Source organism: Ctenocephalides felis, unplaced genomic scaffold, assembly GCF_003426905.1.
Source record: "Ctenocephalides felis isolate EL2017-DRISC unplaced genomic scaffold, ASM342690v1 CF-g0.4_SCAFFOLD_01886, whole genome shotgun sequence".
In the NCBI taxonomy this organism is placed as follows: Eukaryota; Metazoa; Arthropoda; class Insecta; order Siphonaptera; family Pulicidae; genus Ctenocephalides; species Ctenocephalides felis.
The window spans coordinates 64429963-64456661 of record NW_020538040.1 but is presented as its reverse complement, the minus strand read 5'-3'; the positions used below and the strand labels follow the sequence as shown (position 1 = coordinate 64456661).

The 26699-nt window shown below is 28.4% G+C and overlaps 1 protein-coding gene across 1 annotated transcript in view; it reads right to left on the bottom strand.

Moving 5' to 3' along the window:
• Positions 1–15015, bottom strand: part of LOC113377461 (RNA-binding protein 24-like) — a 65113-nt gene extending 50098 nt beyond the window's left edge. Inside the window, exons 1-2 of the mRNA XM_026617790.1 lie at positions 14716–15015; positions 2918–3044 (exon numbers count right to left, since the gene is read on the bottom strand). Of these exons, the coding sequence (XP_026473575.1) occupies positions 2918–3044; positions 14716–14955 (367 nt within the window). The 5' untranslated portion in view covers positions 14956–15015. The remainder of the gene's footprint in view (positions 1–2917; positions 3045–14715) is intronic.
• Between the last annotated feature and the right edge of the window lie 11684 nt (positions 15016–26699).

The window sequence follows — 26699 nt, the reverse complement described above, 5'->3', positions numbered from 1 at the left end:
TAACAAAATTAGGGCTAATCAAAAATGAAAAGTGGCACAACCGTACCCAGTCCGCTCACTCGTGCCAAAAGTGCTTTCTGTTATGATGTATTTGGCAGAATTTGCTTGCGAAGTTAAGTAGTAACATACATGGCCGCGTTGACAATAAGCGTCGAGAGAATTCCTTTGTTTTAATCAAAGCAAATATGTGACACACGGACGGACAACAAAGCATAATCATACGCGATGAAGGATTCACATTTAAGTTTTTGAAACCCTTCAAATAAACAATTACGTTTGACATATGTGGCACGCAAACCTGTCATGCCACATCGGACGAATGCCATGATTCACTCTCTTATGCTGATGCTTAATACTGATAAAATAATATACATAAATATATACTGCAATGATATTCCAAAATAATTATCGGAATACTGAATCTCATGGACGCATATAGATCTGCTGACGATCTTTATCAAGTGATAGCGGTTCGCGGAATATGAGCGCTTTTCCATTTTCCAACGCATTTACTATATCTAACAGATAGGAATCGAAGACTCAAAAGTGCTATTTTGCAAACAGTTACCTGGAAATTTGTAGATGTAAATGATGAATTATAGAACCTTGTAAATACTGTTTACAAAACAGAAATATATACACTTGTCGATACAAATTCAAATACGAGAAAACAAATACAATATGATAACGAAGAAGTGAACAGAAAAATGGTAAAATGAATCTAATACATAGAGCTTTCAATACATGCCTTATAATAATGTATTATAAAGTCTATGATTTAATAACGTCCGATACAAAAAAATATAAAAATAACTAGCTCTAAGTGGAATTCTGTCTTAAGGCAATTAAGGCATCGTGCCTTGAGGCAAATTGCTGGAACTTCCCGTACCAAATTTTTTTTTTTAAAAAACTATTAACATTTTTGAAAAAATAAGATTTTTGAGAAACTTTAAATTGGACCAAAAATTACTTTTTTTTGGAAAAAAAATTAAAAAAAAAAAAAATTCTTTATTTTGACATATTTTGGAAGATCTAAACTTTTTTTCAAAGCAATCGTACTGCTTTAACTGCATAAAGACGAAATATCAAAGCGCGTAAGCGCCGCGTCGCCGTCTAACGCGTAAACATTGGTACGGAACCCATAGGACTGTAAACCAAATTCATACTTATTGTTAAAATCTCTATAAAATATCTGATAATTTGATGTGCATAAGTCTAAATATCATTTTTGACCGCCAAATGGCATTTTTTTTTACTTTTTTCATTAGATCTCCGAAACCGCTAGACCTGCCTTTATAAAAATTTGATCGGTTCTTCACCTTGTCAATATAAGTAAAATGTTTTTTGAATTATTAAAATCGGACGCTCCGTTCTCTTAAAAACTGAGTTACCGTTTTCGGCACTTTTTGCCCCGTATCTGCGGAACGGCTAGACCTCCCTGCGCCAAAAACTAATCAGCACGTCTCCTTATCAATACGAATCGAATGTTTTTTGAATTATTCAAATCGGTTGATCCGTGTTCCCGAAATCGTCGACGAAAATTTGTATCCGCACATACAATCGAACACACGTACATACATACATACATACATACATACATACATACACACACTCACACACACACACACACACACATACATCCATTTTTTCTAAGGTATGCCAAAATGTTCAGAAACCTTTGAAACGTAAAGATATATAAAAAATTTCATTTTCGATTTTTTTGCGATTACTATAACTTGCCCTACGGAAAGTTAATAAAAGAAATTAATCATCATACACATAAAGCTCTATTACATAAATAAGATCACACAAATAAAATAATATATTATTAAAATGATATTTAATTATTGTGTCTTGCAATTTGATTTTAAGGTAACGAAAATGTAAATTTTGGTTTATAAATATTTTTAAAATCCCCTACGCACTTATTTAGCTATAATTGCATACAATAAGTTTTTTCTTTTTGTAGATCCAAATTTCGAATAAAAAGTAGATCCAAGCAAAACCTCGCGAAAATGACTGTAGTGCCATCAATTTTGAATAATATTCTTTTTTTCTTATCTAAATAAAATTCTCCAATATTATATTATTTTAACCTTTTCTTCCATGCTAAAAATGGCAAAGAACGTTTTTTATAAAGCTGTTACAGTCGTGTTTTTACCCTCTACTGAGTTTCTTCGATTTTAGGTTATAATTTATATAATTAATTGCTTAGTTTATAGTAAACTATATTAATTATCTGATCTATTTATTAATTCAATCGACACAGCTGTATTTTTAAAACGTATAAAAACAAGTGACAGAAAACATAATTCTGATTTAATTAAAATTATAATTTTAAATAATTACACTCGATATTTCAGACTTGCAGAAAACACGGCCGGCCGATGAAAAAAATCATATTTTTTCCTCAGAATCCTCAAAAATATGATGTGAATAAATCGAAAAAATTAAATATTTGAAAATATTGTTCAGTTCTATAGTATTTATACTGGATATGTGGATAATAAATATATTTCCTAATTTTAATAGTTTCTAACTGCTTTTGAAAAATAGTCTAGGATATAATAGTATCTGAAAACATTTCGTTGAGTTATCATGTTTATCTACACTTATATTTCCGTGCTGACCTTTCTATACACTTCAGGAACATACAATATTCTATATAATGGATTTGTAAATGTTGAATTATTGGTAAATGAAAGCATCTTGAAACAAAAAAAATAAAAGCATCTTGGCCATAAAAAAAATTGTACCGTCCTCGCTATCAATAAAACAGATATTAACAATTCGAAGAATTACGGAATATACTAACAATTTAATGCAATTTCAAAATGTAATCGATACCTCCCAAAATGTAATTGATATATGTGAGTATAAACAATTAAATAAAAAAATAAATGAAATAAAAATTCACCTGCTGCAACATTTCCTCGTGGCTTGGCTCCCAGTATTGCTAAATTTACATTTGCTTTTCTGCCGTCGATTATGGGATTTGGTTCTTTGCACGCTCTTTCTGCGCTCGTTTTATCACCTAGAATTACCTGGAAGTATAAAAATTATTCTTAATGAAACACTTATTATTCTAACATATTTAAAGTTGCAATCAATTATATATATATATATATATATATATTATTTATTTATATTTATATTTATATATATATATATATATATATATTTATTTATATTTATATTTATATATATATATATATATATATATATATATTACATTAATATTGATAGGGTAGGGCAGTGCACAAAGGTCCAATTTGTCTTAAGGCGGGTCGATTTAAAAATCGCATAGGCACATATGATTTTCGGATACTAGGGATCAAAATGAGATACTTTGCTGAAGAAATCATACCTCTAAAATGAATTCTGATGTCCCGTGCATTATATGTATATATATATATATATATATATATATATATATATATATATATATATATATATATATTAGGTTGTCAAATATCTCCCTTCCGCCTTTTTGTATTATAAACCAATAGCAAAAAAGCGGAAGGGAGATATTTGACAACCTAATATATATATATATATATATATATATATATATATATATATATATATATATGTATGATGATATGATGATAGTTTACATATATATGTATGTATATATATGTAATATTCATGAATATATATAATATAAAATATAAAGTATAATACAAATACATAATATATATTTTATTTTTTATGAATATATTTTAAATATCAATCACAATTTTAAAAAAAACTTATTTTTTACCACATTTAGTTCTCTCCTAGTAATTAATTCCATTTCCCTTGGATAACGTATTAGACAAATTAGAGATGGTAAAAATAAGCCTTAAAATTATTTTTAAATATCTAAACGAAGTTCATGAAATCATTAGCAAAATTGTTGTATTTACCAGCATAAAACTTGCGATTTTTTTTTAAAGAAAAAACATGAGACCTGGTATAGATTTTTTTCCTAAGTTTGCTCTCAAAAAAACATTAATCAAATTTACATTGTCAATATCATTTCAACAATCCTGTACTTTTTTACCAGCTGGTCAGTTTGAATCCAACTTGATTTATATAAAAATATTCAATGAAATTTCTTCATATGATTTTGAATTTTCTGGTTATCTAATACTTTATCAGAATAAAACTATCGCGCAGGCGAACTTGCGTCTAGAATTAGACAAAAGTTCGTCCATTGGAACCGAAACACATGGATTAACTTTTGTTCTGGCTAAAAAAAATTAAACCGAACTGTTTGGCTCTATAGGTCATGTGCAACGCTGAATCGATTTGCTGCTGTGTAACAGTTGTTCGACAAAATGCGCCGTCAAGCGTTAAGTTACCTTGTAACTGCCAACGAATAAAAATGTAATCGCTACTAACAGACAATATAATGTAGAATTACGAGCATAAATACGCAAAATGCCACATGCACTGAACACGGATAATTACTTTTTAAACAAATAACAATTTAGCAAAAGTGTCAATTCAGATATTACGTAGATCATTCTAAAATATTATTGGAAAGTAAAAACAACTCTTATGAGCAATGAATGTTATGAGAGAGTTCAGAAAATATCTGCGCCGCTGTATATAATAAGTATATTTGTCAACACATGGATATTTCTAATACATTTTTCTTAGTACATTTTGAGATATTTATTTTGCCATCAAGATGATGTTGCCAATAAAACATTTTAAACAGAGACTTGTTTGTACAATTAATTATTTTCTACATATCACTCTTAAAATACCTAGCTAATTCATCATGATAAAACAATATTTTTGTTCGCTATTTTTTTTTTAAATTGTCAACTAGTCCTATTTACCCCAAAGGCGGGGTAAATTAGCACAGGCGTTAAACAAATCCAATGCCTTATTTCTAATTTTGAACGAATTTTATGAAGTAATAGCTATAAATATTCATCAGCAGAGTTGGAATAACTATTAATTTCATTCATATCTCGCGAAAATGCTATTCTCAATTTAGTGAACTTTTTTATTTACTTTTTTTTATGAAATTGGTCCTTTTTCCCCTAACCACGTGTAAGCTTTTATAGAGAATATATAAAATAAACCGTTGAATCTAACTTAAAAATAACAATACATCTTATGAAGGAATAAAATAACGTATACTTGAAAATTATATACAGGTCTCGCAAACTAAATAACAGTCCTCACAACCAGGCTAATAACTAATACTTTTGTTATGGATTTTCAAAAGCATTGCCGTTTATATCCTAATAGTGACGTAGTAAAAATCAACGTGATGGCTGGTTATACATCTTTTGCTCTCTACTTTCAAATATTGTTGTTAAAAAATTCTTAACTTATTTTTTTAAAATATCGGTGGTGGACCTTTTAACCCGCGGACCGTTAAGCTCCGCACTACCGTACGCCTATCTATTTTCGCATATAAATTAAATATCTCATGATATAAATAAATATTATTATCAAACATTAGGCGACAAATAAAATTCAAAACCAAATAAGAAATAGTTGTACTTAAAGATAATTTTAGAGTTTATGTCGTTTTTTCTGAATGAAATGCTATGTTACAAAATTGGAATTAAATTTGACTTTTATTTATCATAGATTATATCTAGTAGACACGCCGTTGGGTGTTGCTACTATCTTCTAGTATATATTGTAATGTATTTATAGTTAGCAGTTGGATGATTATTCATAAAAAAACAGATTGCAGAAAAAAGAAATATATTATAGATAAGAAACAATTCGAAAACATTTCGTTTATAAGTTATATATTTATATTCATAAATATCAAATGCATATGTGTATTCATATATCACAATCGCGAATAATAAAACTTAAATTTTATATCAGATAAAAAAAATATCCTTATTTTACTTATTTATAATTTTTCACAAAACTTTAAATTTGTACATTACTAAACATGTGACTTATCGACTTGCACCCAAACTCTTTAATACCCCTGCGCGTAACATCTGCTTATGGGCGACTTAAATTTCAGAACAACAATAAAAGCTTCTAGCTGCTGACATCCCCGACAGTCGTCGCATCGTAACACATGAAGCCGCGAGCGCACGTTAGCCACCGTTCTCATGACCCCAACAGAGAAGCGCCTTTTATATTATTATTATTATATATTATCTAATATAGAAAAAAATCCACTAACTTTTGTGGCATGTAGTAAATTACTCGCGTTTTATATTAGGTTGTCAAATATCTCCCTTCCGCTTTTTTGCTCTTGGTTTATAATACAAAAAGGCGGAAGGGAGATATTTGACAACCTAATATTTGTTTAAATAGTAACTAATAAAATAATATTAATTGCTCTGATCATTATAAATAAAAGTCGTACCAAAAAAGAGAATTAAAAAATTAACTACAAGATTTTATATAAAATTATATGTTTGAAGAATGTAATTTTATGACGTTACACTGAATACACCATTTTTCAGAAAAAATAACCATTTCTATCTATTTTAATAATTATTTATATTTTTACCAATAGTATTTAAGTGCTTAAGATCTTTTACAAAATATAAACACTACTTCGATATATTATAATTTACATGCTTAGGTTGTACTTTACTTAGAAATTAGAAAATAGATATCTAGGAAAAATAGTCAAAATTGTTGATTACAAGGTATTAGATTTAATGACGTCATATGCAGCGACTAAACTAAAATAAATGAAATCTATATAGGGTAAAGTAGGGGTTAAAAATCCGCAAGTAAAAAGGTCGAACACCAAAAAAATTAACAACGATATTTGAAAGTAGAGGGGAACAGAAGTATAACCAACCAAATCCTGTTTCTTAAAACGATGCTATCGCCAGAAGAACGGCAATGTTCAAAAATTCACAACAAAAGTATTTCCTTTTGTTAGTTTTTTTTGGTGGTTAGCACTGTTTAGTTCACGAGATCTTAATATAATTTTTAAGTAAGTGTACGTTATTTAATTGTTTTTTTTTATAATAGATTGCTATCTATAAGATAGATTCAACAGTTTTTTCACATAATCTCTATAAAAGCTTACACGTCGGTAGAATAAAAAAGTAAACTAAGTAAAGAGAAGCAATTTTGCAATATTGTAATGTTAGATAAATTTAATAAATAGTTATTACAACTCTGCTGATGAATATTTGTGTTATCTTTTTAAAAAATGTTACGGTAAATTTCGTAAAATCCATTTAAAATTAAAAATAACACATTAGATATGTTTGCCACTTGGTTGTCCATTTTACCCCGCCTATGGGGTAAAAATGACCGGGTGATTTTTTTTTTGAAAAATAGAAAAAAACATTTCTACAATAATGAATTAGCTGGGAGCTTTACTGAAAATAGTTAGAAAGTTGTTTGTTGAATATGTGGAATTTGTTGTGATGTGTAATTCGTTTAGTTCCAATATAATTACTCAAAGTGACATTGAACCTTTGTGCCCCTTCCTACCCTATATATATATATATATATATATATATATATATATTATATATACATATATTAGGGTGGTCCTTAATATGGACATTTTCGAATTTGGTTCAAGAGCTCAAATGGTTCCAAATTGATAAAAAACAATTCTTTGAAAGTTTTAGCTCTTAATATTGTCTTTTAGATAGATCGCAATTCAATCAATATCATTTGTATGAAAATAGCATGAAAAAAATTTCAAAAATTTAGCAAAGCGTCGAATTTAAAAAAAAAAATGACACGAATTTTCACTATTAATTCATTTGTCGCTAAAGATGTGAGGATGCATGTATGCAAGCATATATATAAGTTTTGATTCTCAATGTAACGCTCATTTAGTAAGATACAACAAAACAAATAAAAACAACAAAATAAAAGATGATGAATATAAAATAAAAGTATAAATAAAAAACTAAACATTTAAAGCAATTCAGAAGTAGCCATAACTCAAAAATAGTAAATGTACATAGCACATGATGCAAAATTTAGAAAATAATGTTGTACAATTATATGATCCTGTGTTTGAATGAGGTATGTTACGAAAAAGCGTAGGATAATGAAAAGGTGTCCAATAGTTACAAAAAAGCCTCATCATAAACGGAGTATGAACAAAGCAATTCAAAACATAAACAATCCAAAGGGGTGGAAAATTATAGAATATATATATATATATATATATATATATATATATATATATATTTACACATACATTATATAGTTCATTATGTATATTCATTAACTCTTTATAGTTGATTGGTATTATGTTTTATGTAAATTATTTGTATGGCAAACCATTTTAACATTTGTTTACATTTCTAATCTCATTAATTAATTAATAATTTACCATTTGATCTGGTATGTTAGAATATTTCTGTTTAGAATTTCGAAATATATATTAGATTACTAATAACTAATTTGTATTACCTAATTTTGTTTTTTTAGTAATTAAATAAAATTTAAAAAAATTACTAAAATAGTTAAAACAGCTTGTTTAGAAAAAACATCTCTTAATTATTTTTAATAAGGTTTAATAATCATTTTTTTCCTTGTATTTTCTGTGTGTTTTACTAACAATAAGTATTGCTATCAATAAATGCCGCAAAACCAATATTTCTCATTAAAGCTTCAATAGTGAAAAGAAACTGAAAACATCACCTTCAACACGAAATTTATGTCTGTCATCAACTTAACCGCGAATTGAGGGTTCAATCAGTTTAAAAAAGTGCGTAACTTTTTTTTTTGTACAAAACAAACCAAAAAAAGATGACAGGCTATCAAAAAGTTTAGCAAAACATACCTTTTTAACTTGTATGCATTATATCAATTAAGTTTTAACGTATTTTTTCATAATTTCGCACCCAGTTATACCCGCGGGCGTCGCGAAAGTAGTTGAACGTTTGTCGCTACAAGAAATGTATATTGGAAAAATTATCGACAAAATTAAACCCACTCGTAACATAATTGTAACTCGATATATTATATAAATATTATGTCAGGGTGTATAAAAAAAATCAAAATAATTGGTCAAGTTTATCAAAATTATCATCCAAATGAACGGATAGCAAGTCGTTACAGCACCACATATAATATACGACTAAAAAGAAAGGATTTAATAGATCTAACATTTTAATCAATAATAAGTTGTTCTACCATATTATCTATGATAGGTGTGTGTATGCATGTATGTGTATATGTAGTCTGTGTAATGTACTTTGTTCATAATTGTATGTATATATTTGAGTTTCTTTTTTCTTTATAATACCAAAATTAATTAATATATAATTTAGTCTTTCAATGTCTTTCTATTTAGACAGATTGTAATTTATAAAAAAAAGGTTTATTAAAATTACACAATATCTACAAATATGTAGAAATTCTTCCCTTCTTAAGCGACCTATTGACCAGCTGACGTTACGAATGTTATCATTTGGAAAAACTACTGCATAAAAACCAAAATTAGGTAATATAAATTAGTTAATTGTAATTAATCTAATATATATTTCGAATTTTTGTTTGAAATTCGAATATTTATAAAATACCAAATGGTAAATTATTAATTAATGAAAATGTGGAATTAGCAATGTGCAACTAAAACGTAAAAATAGTTACATAAGATAATAAATATGGTAAAGCAGCGCTTAAAGATACGCGGGTAAAAATGTCCACTAGGCATTATCTCTAAACAAGTTAGAATTTTTTTTGACAACAATATTGCAAAAAGCAAAAGACGTATAACCAGCCATCACCTCTTACGACATCAGCACCAGGCAACATTTGAAAATCTAACAAAAGTATTTTATTTCGTTGTAAGTTTTTTTGGTTGTTAAGTTTAGGAGTCCTTGATATAATTTTAACTATACGTCATTTAATTGTTTTATAAAATGTATTGTTAATTTTGTGTTAGATTCGACAGTTTTTTATATAACCTCTATAAAAGATTACATGTGGAGTAAAAGGGACCAACTGGACATTGGCAAAGGTGTAAACAGTAAAAAATAGAAAAAAAAGTAAACTTTTTACAAGAAATATATTAAGTAAATAGTTATTTTAATTCTGTTGATGAATATTTCTGATAAAATACCAGATCTAGGTTATATTAGTGTTATCCTTGCAAAAATGTACCCATGAAATTTATATGGTGCATTGGTTGAATAATGTAGCTATTATTTTGTAAATGACTTTAAAATTTAAAATAAGACATTGAACCTGTTTGCCCCCTGGCCGTCATTTACCCTTCCTATGGGATAAAAAAGATCAGATGACAAATTTTTCAAAAACAACAAGAAAACATAACAAAATGCAATATAAATATATTTATCATTGTTGGTGAAAATGGTAACACAAGTTTAATTTACATTTCAGGTTATTTTGATGATGACGACCATTCAAAATATATTTGGCGTAGAAGTTTCACATACTTTTGTAAGCTTCTGTAGTTTCGTGTTAGCTTTCGTACTTTTTCATTTCAGCTTTCGTTCGTATTGCGAGAAAACAAATTAGTGAAATTGTTAACTATTATAATCTAGCTCCGTCATTTATAGGTAGATAAATGAATATATCTATATATAATAATAAATTTTTCTCATTATTTACACATGCTTGTAAATACATACATACATACATGCATACATACATACATACATACATACATATATATATATATATATATATATATATATATATACTATAATTGTTGAAGTATCTTCGGGTATATATGTCCTCTCTTCCGTTGTTAACACCGGTTTACGAAGATACGAACTCGAAACTATCTCGTGTTACCGAACGTAGGGTGTGCAACAACTGGCGTTTTTTAAATCAAAAGAATTTAGTACCTGAGATTCTAAAGATGTACGTACATTATTCTGTAATAGTGAACACATTGTTTTATAACAGTTGTATTTGTTAAAAATGCCATATTTCAAAAATCAGTACCGGTAAGTTTAAAAGAAACCCTTGCTTAATCTTCTGATGTTAAAAAATCGATTCCGGAAATTAAAAGCAATAGATCTGGCATTTTAACATTCGCATATTAACGAGGTATATTATACCTAATTTCTAACAAACCAAATATATTAAAGTAAAAATCAAAGATGTTAAAAGATATTCGAAAAATTAATTTAGTTGAACTCATTGTCAGATAAAAAGTATTTGATGCACGTGGATTTATGAAATATGTGCATTAAAGTCAAATTTGTTCATGATGTGGAGACTTTGTTAAATGCGCCTTCACTTTGATAATTAATGTCTTTCATTATGGTATGATATGATATAGAATGTTTATTTCATAAACTCAACGTCAGTAACGAAAATAATGTTTATTTTCCTTGAATACTACTTCAAATGCAAACATTTGATATAACTTATGCAGAATCATGTATCTTTAAAATATAAATAGCAAGAAAGTAGTAAATTTAAGTTGAGTACTAAGACTAAAGTAATAAGCTTATATTAGTAGAAAGAGGCGTTCTACAAAATTACAGTAGCTCGGACTCAAAAATGTTTGAATATAATTTTTCTAGCATGTTTCCTGATATCCATTGCATATAATGTTCGTACAAAACAAATGAGTCCTTAATTACTCATTAAATGTAATTAAAGTGCTTAAACTTAAACACGATCTAAATTTAGGCTTGGGTTGCTCATATGTCAGCGTGTGATTCATTTTCAAAACTTGGTTTATGAAATATTAAATATACTCGTAACGATGTGTATTACAAAATTATTTTGCTATTGCAGAATGAAAGATTGAGAAAGATCGAAAAGTTGTACATCCAAAAACAAAATATTAATTTTGTTTATAGTGTGCAATTAATAAAAAAAATGGCCATATGTTCTTAATCAATATTGTATGAAGTAATACGATATTTCTTTTGTGGTTCGTAAAAAAAATTGACGTGCATCCCACAGATGCCAGGCGAACCCCTTCATAAACTCTTGTTTCCTTTACATTATTATGTCATTATCCAATATTCATTTGTTTTATAATTCTAATAACTGGTTGGGTTTGTCCATATCTGATTTATTAAATGGAATGAAGATATGTGAAATGGAAAAGCAAACAAGTCTCAAAATGAAAATAAAACATTTGCGTTTTTTGTTGTGCGCATTTTAATACTTTTAAACAAAATTTTATCAAAAGTATTTTGAATTTTCACATAAAGGTAGTAGATTTTAGAATTGGCAATGAAATACTATTATCTGCCTTGAAATCGTTTAGCGTTTTTTTAGTATTAAGTTTAAAAGACGCTTTTGAAGGTAAACGGTACGTATTTCACGAACATTATTTAAAAATAATAAAATTACTAGTTAGTTACAGCTGCAATTTTGTCGCATTTGACAACCATAAATTAAATCAGTTCAATCTAAGCACATGATACCTACTGCAACCTGGAAAATTTTTTGAAAATCTTTTATTATTGTTTGTCTCAATTTAATATTTTCTATCTTACGTGGTAGGAAATACAGATTAAAATAACAATCAAATTAAAAAAAAAGGTTGACAACACTTAAATAATCAAAATTTTTCCAGTGACGTTAAATATCTGTAGATCAGAATGCGATTTTAATTTAAAATCTCCCTTACTTTGTATGGAATTATTTAAGTTTAAAAAATTTTATAATGATTTAAATTTGTCTAATTTTCTTCTCCAGAAGCAACTTAACTAACATAAATCTCCAATACAGCTCTAAATCTATAAATGTTTTATTAACATTGTAAATCAAATTATTGAAAAATAAATAAATAATTAAGGGCTAGAAAACAGTAAACCAAAAGATGTAGGCAAAATAACTGTTGAAAGACACGAGAACGTTGGTTCTTTGTGTGAAACGTTCATTTTATGAAGAAAAATTCAATATATTTTTATCAGCTACCATATAATGAACATTATAAACAAAACTTGGTATTTATTAGGCACTTGGGTTAAAAATGATATGTGCAAAGTTTTTACTAAAACCATATAATTCTTACAATTTTCGAAAAATATATTATGATCGAAATAGGTTTGTGTCTAACCACAATATGAGTTTAGATTGCATTAGGTAAAAACAAAAAATATTTAAATTTTAGGCTTGATTAACTTTGCATTAAAAAATATACTACTTTGATGTAATGCTATAGAATAAAATTTTAAAATTGCATTGAAAAATCGATTATGAAGCCTGTCTTGCATACTGAAGGTTCTGTAGAATGACAACTTTTTAAAATAAACGTATTGCCATTACATGCAGTAAAGATCATTTGCAATAGTAACTTCGTTCTTTTGATAACTTCTCCACAGTGATTTCAGATCGCAATATTAGTTTTTTTATGATGTCATTAATTTTCCTTTCAAATAGTCTATTTAACAAAAACGCCTGCATGGTAAGCGGCCATGCGTGTGGTACACAAAGAGATTATTAGTTTAAAAAAATCTTCTTAACATCATTTGGAAAAAATATATTCTGAAGTAACTTCTTGTTTTTGTGACTATATAAAAATATTAACAGAAAAGTTATAATAATTTTCCTCGTCTATATAAGCAAGTAAGAAAAATTGACTATATTTCAATTAATTCACAACGACAGTTGTAGCTTATAAGACCACTAAATTATAGAAACAAATTTCCGACAACAGTATACTGTTTGTACCTGTGATACGGAACCCTAGCAAGCTGTTGAATTTTATTAACATATAGTTGACTGACCTATAGAAACTTTTATCCCTTCGAAAGCGTGTTGTACAGTGAAAAGGTTACCCCTTATACTACAAGAACTTGGCCAAAAATTATTTTTACGAAATAGTGACCAAAAACTATTTTTTTTTATAAACTTTTAATTTTTATCAATTTTGACGTATTAATCTTACAATACAATTGGTAATAAAATAGTTTATAGTGCATTTGAAATATATATATATTTTAAATAAAGCATAAATATTAAATTAGAAAGACAACAGTTTTTTTATATAACCTTTATAATAACCTACATCTAGATGGGGTAAAAAGGACCAATTAAACCTTTACCCTGTAAAAAAATAAAAAATAGCAAATAAAAAAATAATTAAGTTGAAAATGCATTTTCACTAAAGATAAATATTATATGAAATTATTCCAACTCTGCTGATAAATATTTTTGATGAAATACCGGATCACGGTTATTTACAGTGTTATCTCTGTAAAAAATGTACCCATAAAATTTATATTTTGTATTAGTTGAATAATGTAGCATTATTTTGTAAAAACCCTGTAATAAGTAAGACCTGGTTCTTCCTGGCCGTTACATTTTACCCCGCTCATGGGGTAACAAAGACCAGGTAACAAAATTTTTAAATACAGCAAAAAACATTTCTATAGTGATGAATTAGCTAGGAATTTTACTGAACATGGTCAGTTAGTTTGATTTATTGTTGCATTGTAATTGGTTTGGTTTTAACAATATAATTGCTCAAATATTAAATTGGACCTTTTTGCCCACCCCTACCCTATACCGATTCTGATAACTTTAAAATCAAATAGCATAGCAAAATAATAATCGTAATAGATACAAATATACAAAATTACAATTTTATATTTACATAGGAAATATAAATATGTAAGTAAAATTTTTTTCTATTGTAGATGGTTTTAGGTTTATAAGTGACTATGAAAAACGAATTGTTTCACAATATTTTAAATTAAGGGTCAAATACTTTAAGATTAAAGGTAATAAATCTGAAGACGAATTAACAAACATTTTATATTAAAAGTGAATTTCGAGTAAATTTAAATGTAGACTCACAAAACCATATCCGCGGCTTTTTCCAGTTTGTCTGTCCGTTATGACAACGGCTTCCTCGATTTCTCCATAAACTGAGAAATGCTCCCGAAGACTTTTGTCAGTTGTATGATAAGGCAGCCCACCAACAAAAAGCTTAGTCCACGTGGTGTCTTTCTGCTGCATGCCCACTACGGATGCACCAAGGGCTCCAAGACCTCCGACCAAGCTCGAATCGTCCAAATTTGAAGGAGGCATCAACATATTTAGAATATCAATAAACACTGCACTATTTAAAAAAATATTGGATTTCCTTCACTCCTGCAGTTAATATAATTATTTTCAAACGGTTGTTTTTAAGTAAATTTATTAAGCTATTTTAAACTTTTCATTAAAAGCAAAATGTCATCTCAAAAATATTTAAATTTAAATTTATCTAACGTTTATTGTAACAGGATTTATTTCTCGACACTGAACTGCACAGAATTTTGCACTAAAATCGGATACTGAACCAGTCTTGACAAAAAATGAACTGTATTTTATTGTTGTGATGTATGAGTGTATTATGCGTGAAGCATATACAAAATGTGAAATTCAGTCAAGCCGAACAAAATTTCCAGCTCTCAGTTCCAAACTGCCCGCATTAGTTTAGGCGACTGACGACTGACGACTGACGACCGACTCCTCTACACGAATTCGGGAGCTGCTGTGTCTGATGTCTGATTTGCATTCGTTTATGTGCGCGTATGTACTGCACGACATATGTGCTCAATGCTCATACATACTGTACGACGAACGATGTGTGCGCGAGTAGTCGACTATTGCAGAGTGTGTTCGGTGATGGTTTTTGAGTTACTAGATCTCCTGGTGCGAAGATTTCGTCAGCAAACTAGGGCTAATATTAGAACGCTTCGACAATAACATCACAGGGACGAATAAGAAACATTCGCTTAATTTTAAATTTATTATTTACACGATTCATACTGAACTTGCCGACAACTGTTGGATCGGAAATTAATTTTACTTATATCAGTTATACACATATTTCAATTTATTTAAATTGAATCACTTCAGGTTTTATATATTAATGCATCAGCAAATTATATGCTTCAATTTTATACATAAATATATTTTATATTAATCAAGTTAATATTAGAAAAATATTTTCACTAAAACAACACTTGATTTATTATAAACAGACCAACTCAAATGCATCTAATATTTAATATTTAAATGATTCAAATATTTTTAAATTTAAAATTTGACGAACATAAAACAATAGCCACTTTACACAATTGGTTCGCAGTTTATAGAGTCCGAGCACTTTAATTAGTTGCAGAAGTGCTAATTTTTATTACAAATAGCGTGTATATGCATGTACATAAATGCACGATACATACGTACATACATACATACACACACACACACACATATATATATATATATATATATATATATATATTTACTTACACACATATATTTGATTTTATCATTTGGTATTCTAAATTTGAAAATTAATAAAAATTAACGGAGAAGAAATATACATGCCAATATTTTCAATTTTTTATTATTCATTGTAATATTGTACTTTAAACTGCTGAATTATTACAAATACCGAGTGTCGAAACGTTGAATAAAGAATTGTTTCTTTATTAACTTTAATTATTCCAAGCAAACCCTTACGTAAAACATAGGCTTAAAACACCGTACAGATATTTCTTAACGTTTCAACAAATTCTCGCCTATAATTATTTTAACTAGAAGGGCTGTTATGCAGCCAATTTGAAATCGTTTCAGAATGCGAAAAGCGTTCCAATTCGCTCCTGCCTTTTTCAGCAGCTGGTCGGAGTACCTATGGTTTTTGCGGGCATACAAGACGTAACCCGTAACGCCGAGCCATTTGCGTCCTCTTTCAGCAGTTTTAGCGGTGCATGTTTTTAACGCTACCTTTCCAATAATCCAGTCTTCTTGCGCAGGGGAAACTGTCTTTTGTTATATCATTCTTATTATTATCTTGAATTTAAAATACGACTATCAATCTAACAATATAAATGCCCCGAACTACGAAGCAACACCGGTCTCGTTATTTTTTTCATATTTTTGTTTTGTTTTTGTTAATACGCACCGCATGTTTTGAAGTTAAGTGAATGTTAAAGTGCGTGAAGGATGAGAATGGTTAAAAAAATTGATATAAGCGATTAGTTCACGATGATTTAAAAATATTATTAAAGATATTTAAGAGTGTTATAGATGTTTCAGGTAATTTGTATTAAAACAGCTTTGATGAAAGCTTGATTAGAAGTGCTGTTTTTCAATTTTGCTATATGATACACGAGTTAATTAGTGACGTATGCCACAGTGGCTTAAAATCAGATTAATGAAACAAATGAAATTATGATATTTCTGCAAAATATGAGTGCTTTCAAGTTTTTTATTTAATTTAGGTAAATTTAAATATTATTCAAAATTTAAAAAAATATTTTTTCTTGAAAATTTGTTGATTTTATATGTTAAATGTTTTAAACATTTGAATTTTTTGACTATTTTGAGAAAATTATTTTTTGTTAAAAATATTTGAAATACCTCTTTTTTGTTTAAAAATTTCATTTTTATATACTTTTTTGAACATATATTCTTTCTAAAAGTTTGATTTATTTCGAGAAGTTTGAAATGGTCGAGTAATTGAAATTTTAAACAACAATATTCGAAAATGTATATCCATATGGATTTACACAAAATCGTTCGTCAAGAGAGAATGATGCAAGTAGTAACGTCTAATTTTATAAGAATTTTAAATGTTGGTAGGAAACCTAACTAAATAATATGATATATCATGGACCTGCGTTTACCAGAAACCATCTGCGCATTAAAAAATACGAATCCAATGTTTTTTAAACCATCCTTAACGTGACAGATCCATCCATACATTCATACAAGAGGCACTTACATACGCGCGCCAACACACATACATTCTCATTTCTAACGAGTTTTTTTTCCTTTTTCTTACAAAAAAAAAAAAAAAATGTCTGAGATGGCAATAATACCCCCTATGGGGTGATAATATTTTTTACATAAATATTAAGAACACTATTTTTTTTGTTAAAATCCTAAACATATAGTGTATAGTAAAAGCCCGTTAAGAAGACTTCCCAGGGACCGGACCAAAAACGCAAGAAAGCGTATTATGCGGGATAGGGACAAGATCAGTGCTGGATTTACAGTAGGGGCAGTCGGGGTTACTGCCCAGGGCGGCAAAATTTGGATAGTGAGGAATAAGTTCTATACAATGTAATTAACTTTTTTTTAATAACATTTTCTATTTCAAGAAATATAATTAACAAAACATAACACGATTGCTATGCAAATTTGGGTTCAAATAACCGATTATTAAAATTTACTATTTTAATAAAATTATTATTGGTAAAAGCAGCGCGATTGCTTTTACAAAAAGTTCCAAATTTCCAAAATATTTCAAAATATAAAAAAACTCAATACTTTCAAAAAGGTCAAATTCTTTCAAAAATGGATTTTTTTCAGTTTTCAAAAAAAATTTTTTTTAATTATAATTTTTGGTACGGGATTTTCCAGCAACTATTTATAGTATGTAATGCGTAATAAATATTCTGCAATTTTAGAAAAATGATAAATAAAAACTATTTAAGTAAAATTTCAGGGATGGGGCGGCATTTTTGTCAGTGCCCCAGAGCGATAAATTTCTAAATACGGGCCTGGACAAGATGTTAACTTAAACTTAACGTCTTACTAGCTCTCCTCTACGGTATATATTAAATTTTACGTCACAATAATAATTCTTGCCAATTATTACATTTTTTACACATTCTATGTCAAATATCATCTAATTCTCAATTAAAATTCTTTTCAGTGCACTACTACTACTACCTTCAGTTTTATATGGGAAGAACTAAATTCCAAAAAGTTGCTAAACATTTAAAACACTATATGTGTTAATTGTTTCGTATATATATATATATATATATATATATATATATATATATATATATATATATATTAAATAGTAGAGTCTTGGATTTGTGTATATTTTGTAGAGTTTCGAACAAAAATCCAAAAAGTAATAAAAAACAAAAAGTTTTTTAAATAAACTATTTCTTTCTTTGTTTATTTATTTACTACTGACGTTTCGGAACTAGGTACGTTCCATCTTCAGGACAATATGTTTAAGAAAAAAAAATGGATTTTCTAATTAATAAATTAGTTGAAAAAATAATGTACAGAAATATGATAATATGATCAAAATGAAAATGATAAAAATAAATGAGTGGATTATATAACAGGATATTAAAAATGATAAAAACAATTGTTTTTGAAAGTTATGGAAAATTTTAAGAAAAGATTAATAACAAAATTGAATTAATTACCTGTATGTTTGAATATCCGTTAGCACTTTTTCACTAAACAAGATTTTAACAAAAATTGAATTTATGAGTTATTTTTCAGCCGAATAGATAAATTTTTTAAATCAAAATTACTATAAGTTTTGTCTTTTTTAAAATAATATTTTTTATAGTAAATAAAAATCAAACATAAACAGTCAGGTGCAAAAGCTAATAAAAACATTTTAAATTGAATTAATTTCGAAAGTGCCACATGTAAAGTAATTTGGTTTGTTCGTAGTATTGAAGTGAATTGTGAAAATATTATAACCCAAAAATTTAGTAAAATATGTTGAAAACCGTCTATTCGATAATTGACAATTGCTGATGCCAAATTCTCAAGTCGATGGTAAAACCAACACCTCTTTACTAGGATTTAACCTTTTGGGGACGAGAGCTGCGTTTGGCGAAGGCAGTTGTTAGAGCCGAGGAACGCTTATATGCGTCTCACCTAAGTACATATCGATGGGCGAGATATTCAATGTTAATACAATTTTATTTATCCTGTGGCAAAACTGTGTATAAACATATACTATGTCCAGAATTAAAGTTGAAGTGCTATGCACTAAAACCGCCGTTAAGCCAAGATATGCATCGGGTATTTTAAATGCGGCAGTAACTCGGACCATGGCACGGTACACTTGGATCCTTCCCGTCCCTAAAGGGTTAAATATATTATTACACTCCTTGACATTTCAGTCCTGCAATTTGCTTTTAACACTGTGGGGACGGTTGTCCACCTGAGTGGACAACCTATTTTGTTAGGCTACCTGTGAGGCACAGGCTATTTTATAAACAATGACTCAGTTTGCATCGAAACGTTCAATAGATTACATATAGCAGTGATGAACAGTGTTGTATTTGGAAAATAATAATTAGTTATTTTCTAAGTATTTTTAGCCCTTTTTTAAATATTGCAAAACAATCGAACGCTTTTAAATATGGCAAAACGACTTGTAAATTTTGAGAAGTAAGCAGTAGATGAAAAACAACAAAAATGAATGTACAAAATTAATTTCGTGAAGTAATTTCAAAACTTGTTAAATTAAAGTTATTTTAAAACTGTCATAATTTGAAAGAATTATTGTTATCACATCAAATTACATGTAATTTGAAAGAAGTGATTCGGTCCAATCATACAGATATTTCGGTATTTTCGACCGGCAATATCGGTAAAATACCGCTATTAATATTCAAAAAAAATGTAAATAAGATTATAAATTAACATACTATAGATTATATTATTATTTAGAGGTAGTACGAGTATATGTTTAACACAACTAAGCAACAAAACATTTATTTTTAAATATAAAATAAAAAAATGCATCTTTTTTATTAATAACTTCATTCGTTCTTATAAGTGATTATTATTTCGAAAAAAAAATATGACTTCAAAATACACGCACGATCCATCGAACCATCGTTGAATAGGAGAATTCATTTACCAATTAAATAGATTCAGTATTAATTACGGAAAAATATGTATCTTTATCTTCAAGATTTAAACCGTTTAGTTCAGTACTATAACTCTTAGACGTTTTATAAATGTAAATATTTTTGTAATATAACTTTTATTCACATATTATATTTAATTTAGTGTTCGTGATTAGATAGCATTTTGTATCATGTATGATTATAATTGTAATTTTAAATCCTTCTATAGATACTCTGAGGGTTATATAATAAAATAAATAAATGAATGAACCAATAAATATGTCTGTTACAGCTCCAAATTCGCCTTGAGGCGCATCGTCTAAACATATGCTATATACTATAATGTATATACATAAAAAAGTATTCATCATTATTTATTTTAGATTCTTTAAAAGAAGATTTGAATTGTTTCTTCGTAAACGTTCAAATGCTAATGCATCAATGACTTCAATAATTCATGAAAGAAAGCCTTATTGGACCGGACGATGTTGTATTTTAAATCATTGCCTTTCAGACCTAACATCGTAATGGGTAAAAACCTCTTCAACATAATAAGCAAACTATTTTTCACAATATTTCAATACCGAAAATACCGGTAGTTTCAAGGTAAAAATCGGTGAGAAAATCCCGGTTTTCGGTATACCGGTATTGCATATTTCGACTCCATAAATAAATCCCCTTAACATTTTCAAAATCAGCGCTTTTAGTGTTTTAGGGATTGCATATGCCAAAGGCTCATTACACATATCTCCACATACATTTTATACTTTTACTAATTCTTGCCAAAGAATTCAGTGTAACTGTGAATGTAAAAAAAATTGAATATCAGCCAAACGAATTTTCAGACAAAGACATTTGCTCTTTCTGAAAGCTAATTCAAAATTAAATTTAAAATGCCAGTAAATCCACTCAATCACACTTTTATAACAAAAAATATATTTAAATCAGAAAGAAAGACCAATAAAATAAATTTCAATTGAAATAACTTTTAAAATATCAACTGCATAAATAAATGCTGCTGCAGCCATCATCTCGGTGCACTCGAGTGATCATGAGAAATTTTGATTAAATCATTGTAAATGTTGACTATCCTAAAAACTACTATACGAGCAATCAAATCTTCACTTCTTTTTAGATTCTGAGTAGTATCACATTTTTCTTTTTTGAAGTAACGTTCTAATAGTTTATCAGTTACATTCTTATCTGATAACTGTATCTTTGATAATTTAAAGCATATAGTTATTTTCCTTCTATCATGTTATTGTTAGTGTTAGTGGTTTGAAGGAGGCAATTGAGATAATAATTATGCTAAACCAAGTTTGTGTCTGCGTTCTGAAGATGCGACATATTTAAACAAAAAACCAATTCAAGTCCATGGTCTTTCCTGAATCCGCTGATGATGTTCGAAGTGCATGCACTAGCAAACTCTTGTTTTACATGTCCTTACTTATGTGAAATTTTGTTTATTTTTATTATACATATATTAGTCAACATATATATATATATATATATATATATATATATATATATATATATATACAAATGCGTTGGAACTATTGAGTTCTCTCAATCCTTTTATATAGAAATCATTTTTTATAGAAATAAACAATGACAAAATAGTCAACTTAATATTAAACAAAAAACATTCAGAAACTACAAAAATTATACATAGACATAATCATAATGATATATCAATAAGAATAACATAGTTAATATTTCAAATGGATATAAAAAACTTTGCAAAACTGTCCGAGCTTCTACAAATGATTAAATATACTGTTGGCAATTTAATTAGTGCATTATCAACTGTCTTACTTTTTGTATGCAAAGATTGGACATAATATATCAAGAACGGTACATCAAAATTTCTACATAATCTACTATAGAGTACAGTATACACTTGATATCTGAAGGTGGAAAGATCAGCATTGAAATAATTTTTTTGCTGTTATGAATTTAGTTTTAAGAAAATTTTAGTATGCTCTTTAAATTTAAGTTAATTAACTTTAGCACATTTTACACTCTTACAACTTTTGTCTCAAACTTGTGCAATTCTTCAATATTTAAGCCTTTCCCTAGCCATCAAGAACTATTGACAGTTCTAGTGCTAAATTAACTTAAAATTGCATCTATATTATTATTTCTTCAGTAATATTAAAAAAAATATCTTTTTTACACTACACTTGCCAGTTAGTAACTATGACTGAGTTGCACCAACGAGTCAAAATGAAATACTTGTGCTAACATAATATTAATAAAAGTTCAATCAATTGATTCACAATCGTATAAAGCAGAATCATTCACAAAAGTCATTTAAACGTTTAATTTAATTGTTTTTCTAGCAAAATTTTAGAAAATATATGAAAAACTCCACAAAAAATGTATTATTATTTTCAAATTACTCAGATTTAATATTTCATTGATGCAATATTTATAATGTGATATTGTTTTTGATATACAATTATCACATACATTCTCGATAGAACCATCAGATATTATTTGCCTATAAATTACAGATCTAAAAAGTTATTACAGATACAGATTGAAGTTCAAATGGATACTTATTGTGTGCATAAAGCTATGTAGCTTATTGAAACAAAAAGACATGTTTAAATTTTTTTCTAATACAGTTTATACAATTTTCAAACAAATACTACATCTAAATTTAGGATTTTGAAATATACTCGAAGAAGATACCACTGTGGATCTGAAGATTTGGTTCATTGTGCCTAGACGATACTTTATTTTGTAGTAAAATTGTGATTTGTGATAAGAAATGCTTAAATAGTTGATTTACTTTATAAACTGTTCCTGATGATAATGAGTAACGTTATTACTATTCGGTTTAGCAATTTTTGGAAGTTCTTCCATATTCGACTGATGAACGAAGAAGTACATTGTTCTGATAAGGTTAGAGATAAAGCATTTGCGCATAAAAAATCATCCATAGTTTTAAGAATTTGAATTGTTTGCAATGATAGTCAAAACAACTGGTCCGTACTTTTATATATGTCGCAATCCCACAGAAGCAATACAAAGGAAGGTATGATGATGATGAACACATTTATGTAAAAAATGTCATAGGTTATTCACAAAACAATGAGTAAGTTTTACATAAAATGCCATTAATAATTAATGGCACTTCCAGTGTAATTGAACTCAACATTACATCCAAATAAGTAATTCTTTAGAAACTAACTACATACCTGGGTGCGAACTACTGCTATTGAATGGTATATAATCATCTTGCTAATTGAGGTTTTTAGATGGCAATCGGTGTAAATTTCTTTTTTTAATAAGAACAGGCCTCTGAATCTACATACATGGCACATGAACAAAACTTCAATAATATATCTTTTATTGTTAGGTTATAGTAGCTCATGGTACTTACATTTCAATGATATTGAAATGTTTTGTCTCCTCTTGAATATCAAAGCACACACTTGACTTAACCCAAGTTTAACAAAAACAGAGTAAATATATGTCAAAAATCGTTTAACTACCAAATTCAAACAGTATTTGCGCACGTTCCCAAAGAGTATCGGCATTCATTTTCAATCGGCAATAGTCGGATCACTCTTCGGGTTAGTCGGATGCATAGACAAAACGTTATTATTAAACTAGATCTACATATAAGTCTGTTCGAATTGGAAATTGAATTGGCTAGATTTTAGAAAATGCGGCTTTTTTAAATAAACGAGTAACAATTTAAAAAGTTAATGTCTGTGGCACTACCTGCGCCGATAGGCCGTTTATGCATATTTATCTATGGTCGTTTCCATAGGTAAATAAACATAAGCCGTTTTATAGATGAATATTTTTTTTTTTTTATTATTATTATTTTAATAATTTTTACAACTGTCCTGAAACGGACAATAAGTAAAATATTTGACATGAAACTGAAGGCGTTGGCAAAATACAAATTATCTGACCATTGTCAGTGATTTGTCGAAGGTCTTATCTATTGTTGATTAGTGCAGAAGAAATTTTCTTTTTAATCGAGCCCTGGTAGAGTTGTTCTGAAGTTTTCTTGCGAGCAAGTTCGGGTGATCAGCTAGGCGATTTCTATATTTGTGCGAGTAAGCGATTATTTCATCCTTAACTGTGCTAGTGTCTGTGTCTTTGTGTATTAAACAATTTGGAGCATACTTGGGTGCTTTCAAAATTTCTTTTAATAACTTGTTTTGAAATCTTTGAATTATTAAAGCGTTTGTGTTGGAAGTTGATCCCCATAGCTGTATGCCGTATGTCCAAATTGGTTTGATGATGGCTTTATAGAGGTAAATTTTATTATGAGTGTCAAGTTTTGATTTTCGTCCAAGGAGCCAATGATATCTTCTTCTGGTTTCTTCAAGCTGCTTTCTGTTTTTCTTAATGTGTTCTTTTCAGGTTAGTCTCTTATCCAGGTGTAAACCTAGATATTTGACTGTATCTGTTTGATCTATAATTTCGTCATTAAGTCTTACTGCAGGACAAGTCCCTTTGCAAAGAGTGAAAGTGATGTATTTTGACTTGCTGCTGTTAACTTCTATTCTCCACAAGCTTAACCATTTTTGTATCACGTCAAGATGATCCTGGAGCATTTTTGATGTGATTATGGGATCTTTATGTGTTGCCATTATGCCTGTGTCTACAGATGAATATATGGGTCGTTTTTGAAATTTGTCACAAATTATTGGTTCTCTTCCATTTCGCTTCTGACCATAGTTAAAGACATGTTAAAGGAAAAATGATAGGTTATATTACTAGTTTCTAAACAAGGAGTTCTAGCAATTAATTTGTTCAATAATGAGATTGTGTTTGCTATAAGACAAATTGTGTGAACTTCCCGATAGATGTACACAATCGACTAACTCAAAAAGAATTGATTTTAACTTTTTAAATTGTTACTCGTTTATTTAAAAAAGCCGCATTTTCTAAAATCTAGCCAAATTAATTTTCAATTCGAACAGACTTATATCTAGATCTAGTCGAATATCTAGCTTAATCATTAGGCTTGCAACGAATAGTATATTCGGCATAATGCCGAATATCGAATATTCGGTATGTTCCAGAGACCGAATACCAAATATTCGGCAACTAATCGGCAGGTTTTTGGCGCTTAAGCTTGTTTGTTAAGGTAATTACTATCAGTAATTGTTATATTACTAACGCGCTACATGTTTATTCAAGCTTTATGCCTAGACTTGTTACCGCTATTCGGCTACTCTATTTGGAATATTTGGCATCATTTACACCATTCGGCCAAGTACCGAATACAAGAATGCCACCTGTGGTAGGAAAGTAAATGGTAAAATCAGGAAAAAAAACGATTCTTTACATATATGTAAATGTATATCCAATTATTCCTTTCATAAACATTGAATATTTTCTTTTATAAACTCAATATTATTTTTTATATATTAAGAATGCTAATCATAATAATAAAATAAATAAAAAATGATCGAAAATATTGTTTGTATACTTTGCGATAAAAAGCCAATAATAGCTCTTTATTTAGAAATGCTTATATTGAGTATAACGATTGACTTTGTTGTATTGTTACAACACATGCGTGTAATCATTGAATGATTCATATTTATAATATAAACATGTAACAAACATAGTAGCCGAATATTTGGTGCAAGGCTTGCGTTTTAAAAATGCATTTTTATTTAAGTGTAGATCAACGGCAATGCATAGAAAAAAGAAGAGTATATGAATCAAACTTAATACCGAGTTAATTTTAAGCGCTGGTCATTGTTACAAACTTTGATGAAAATTTATAATTCAACCACTTATCGTAGACATTTGATATTTTAGCATCTTACAACCTTGAGAAAACAAAGTTCACATACATTTTCTGACATGTGTTATCCCATATTAACCATTTTTGTACGGCATCTATTGGCCGCAAAAGGTCGCTCACAGCCGGCATGCAACCATTATCTATGGTGTGGGTCATTCTGCGGCCGTCAAATATACTTGTCGCTCATAACGAAGTGATTAATTTATAAATTTTGAATTTTATAAATTCAAAAGGCGCAAGCAGGATATTTCTTTGGTATAAGTCCAGAAAAATATACAAGATGAAATATTATTCATAGAAGAATTTAAATTATAGAATTCTCCTGTTTTAATAATTTTGTAATAATTAATAAGTTTTAAATAATAATTAATAAG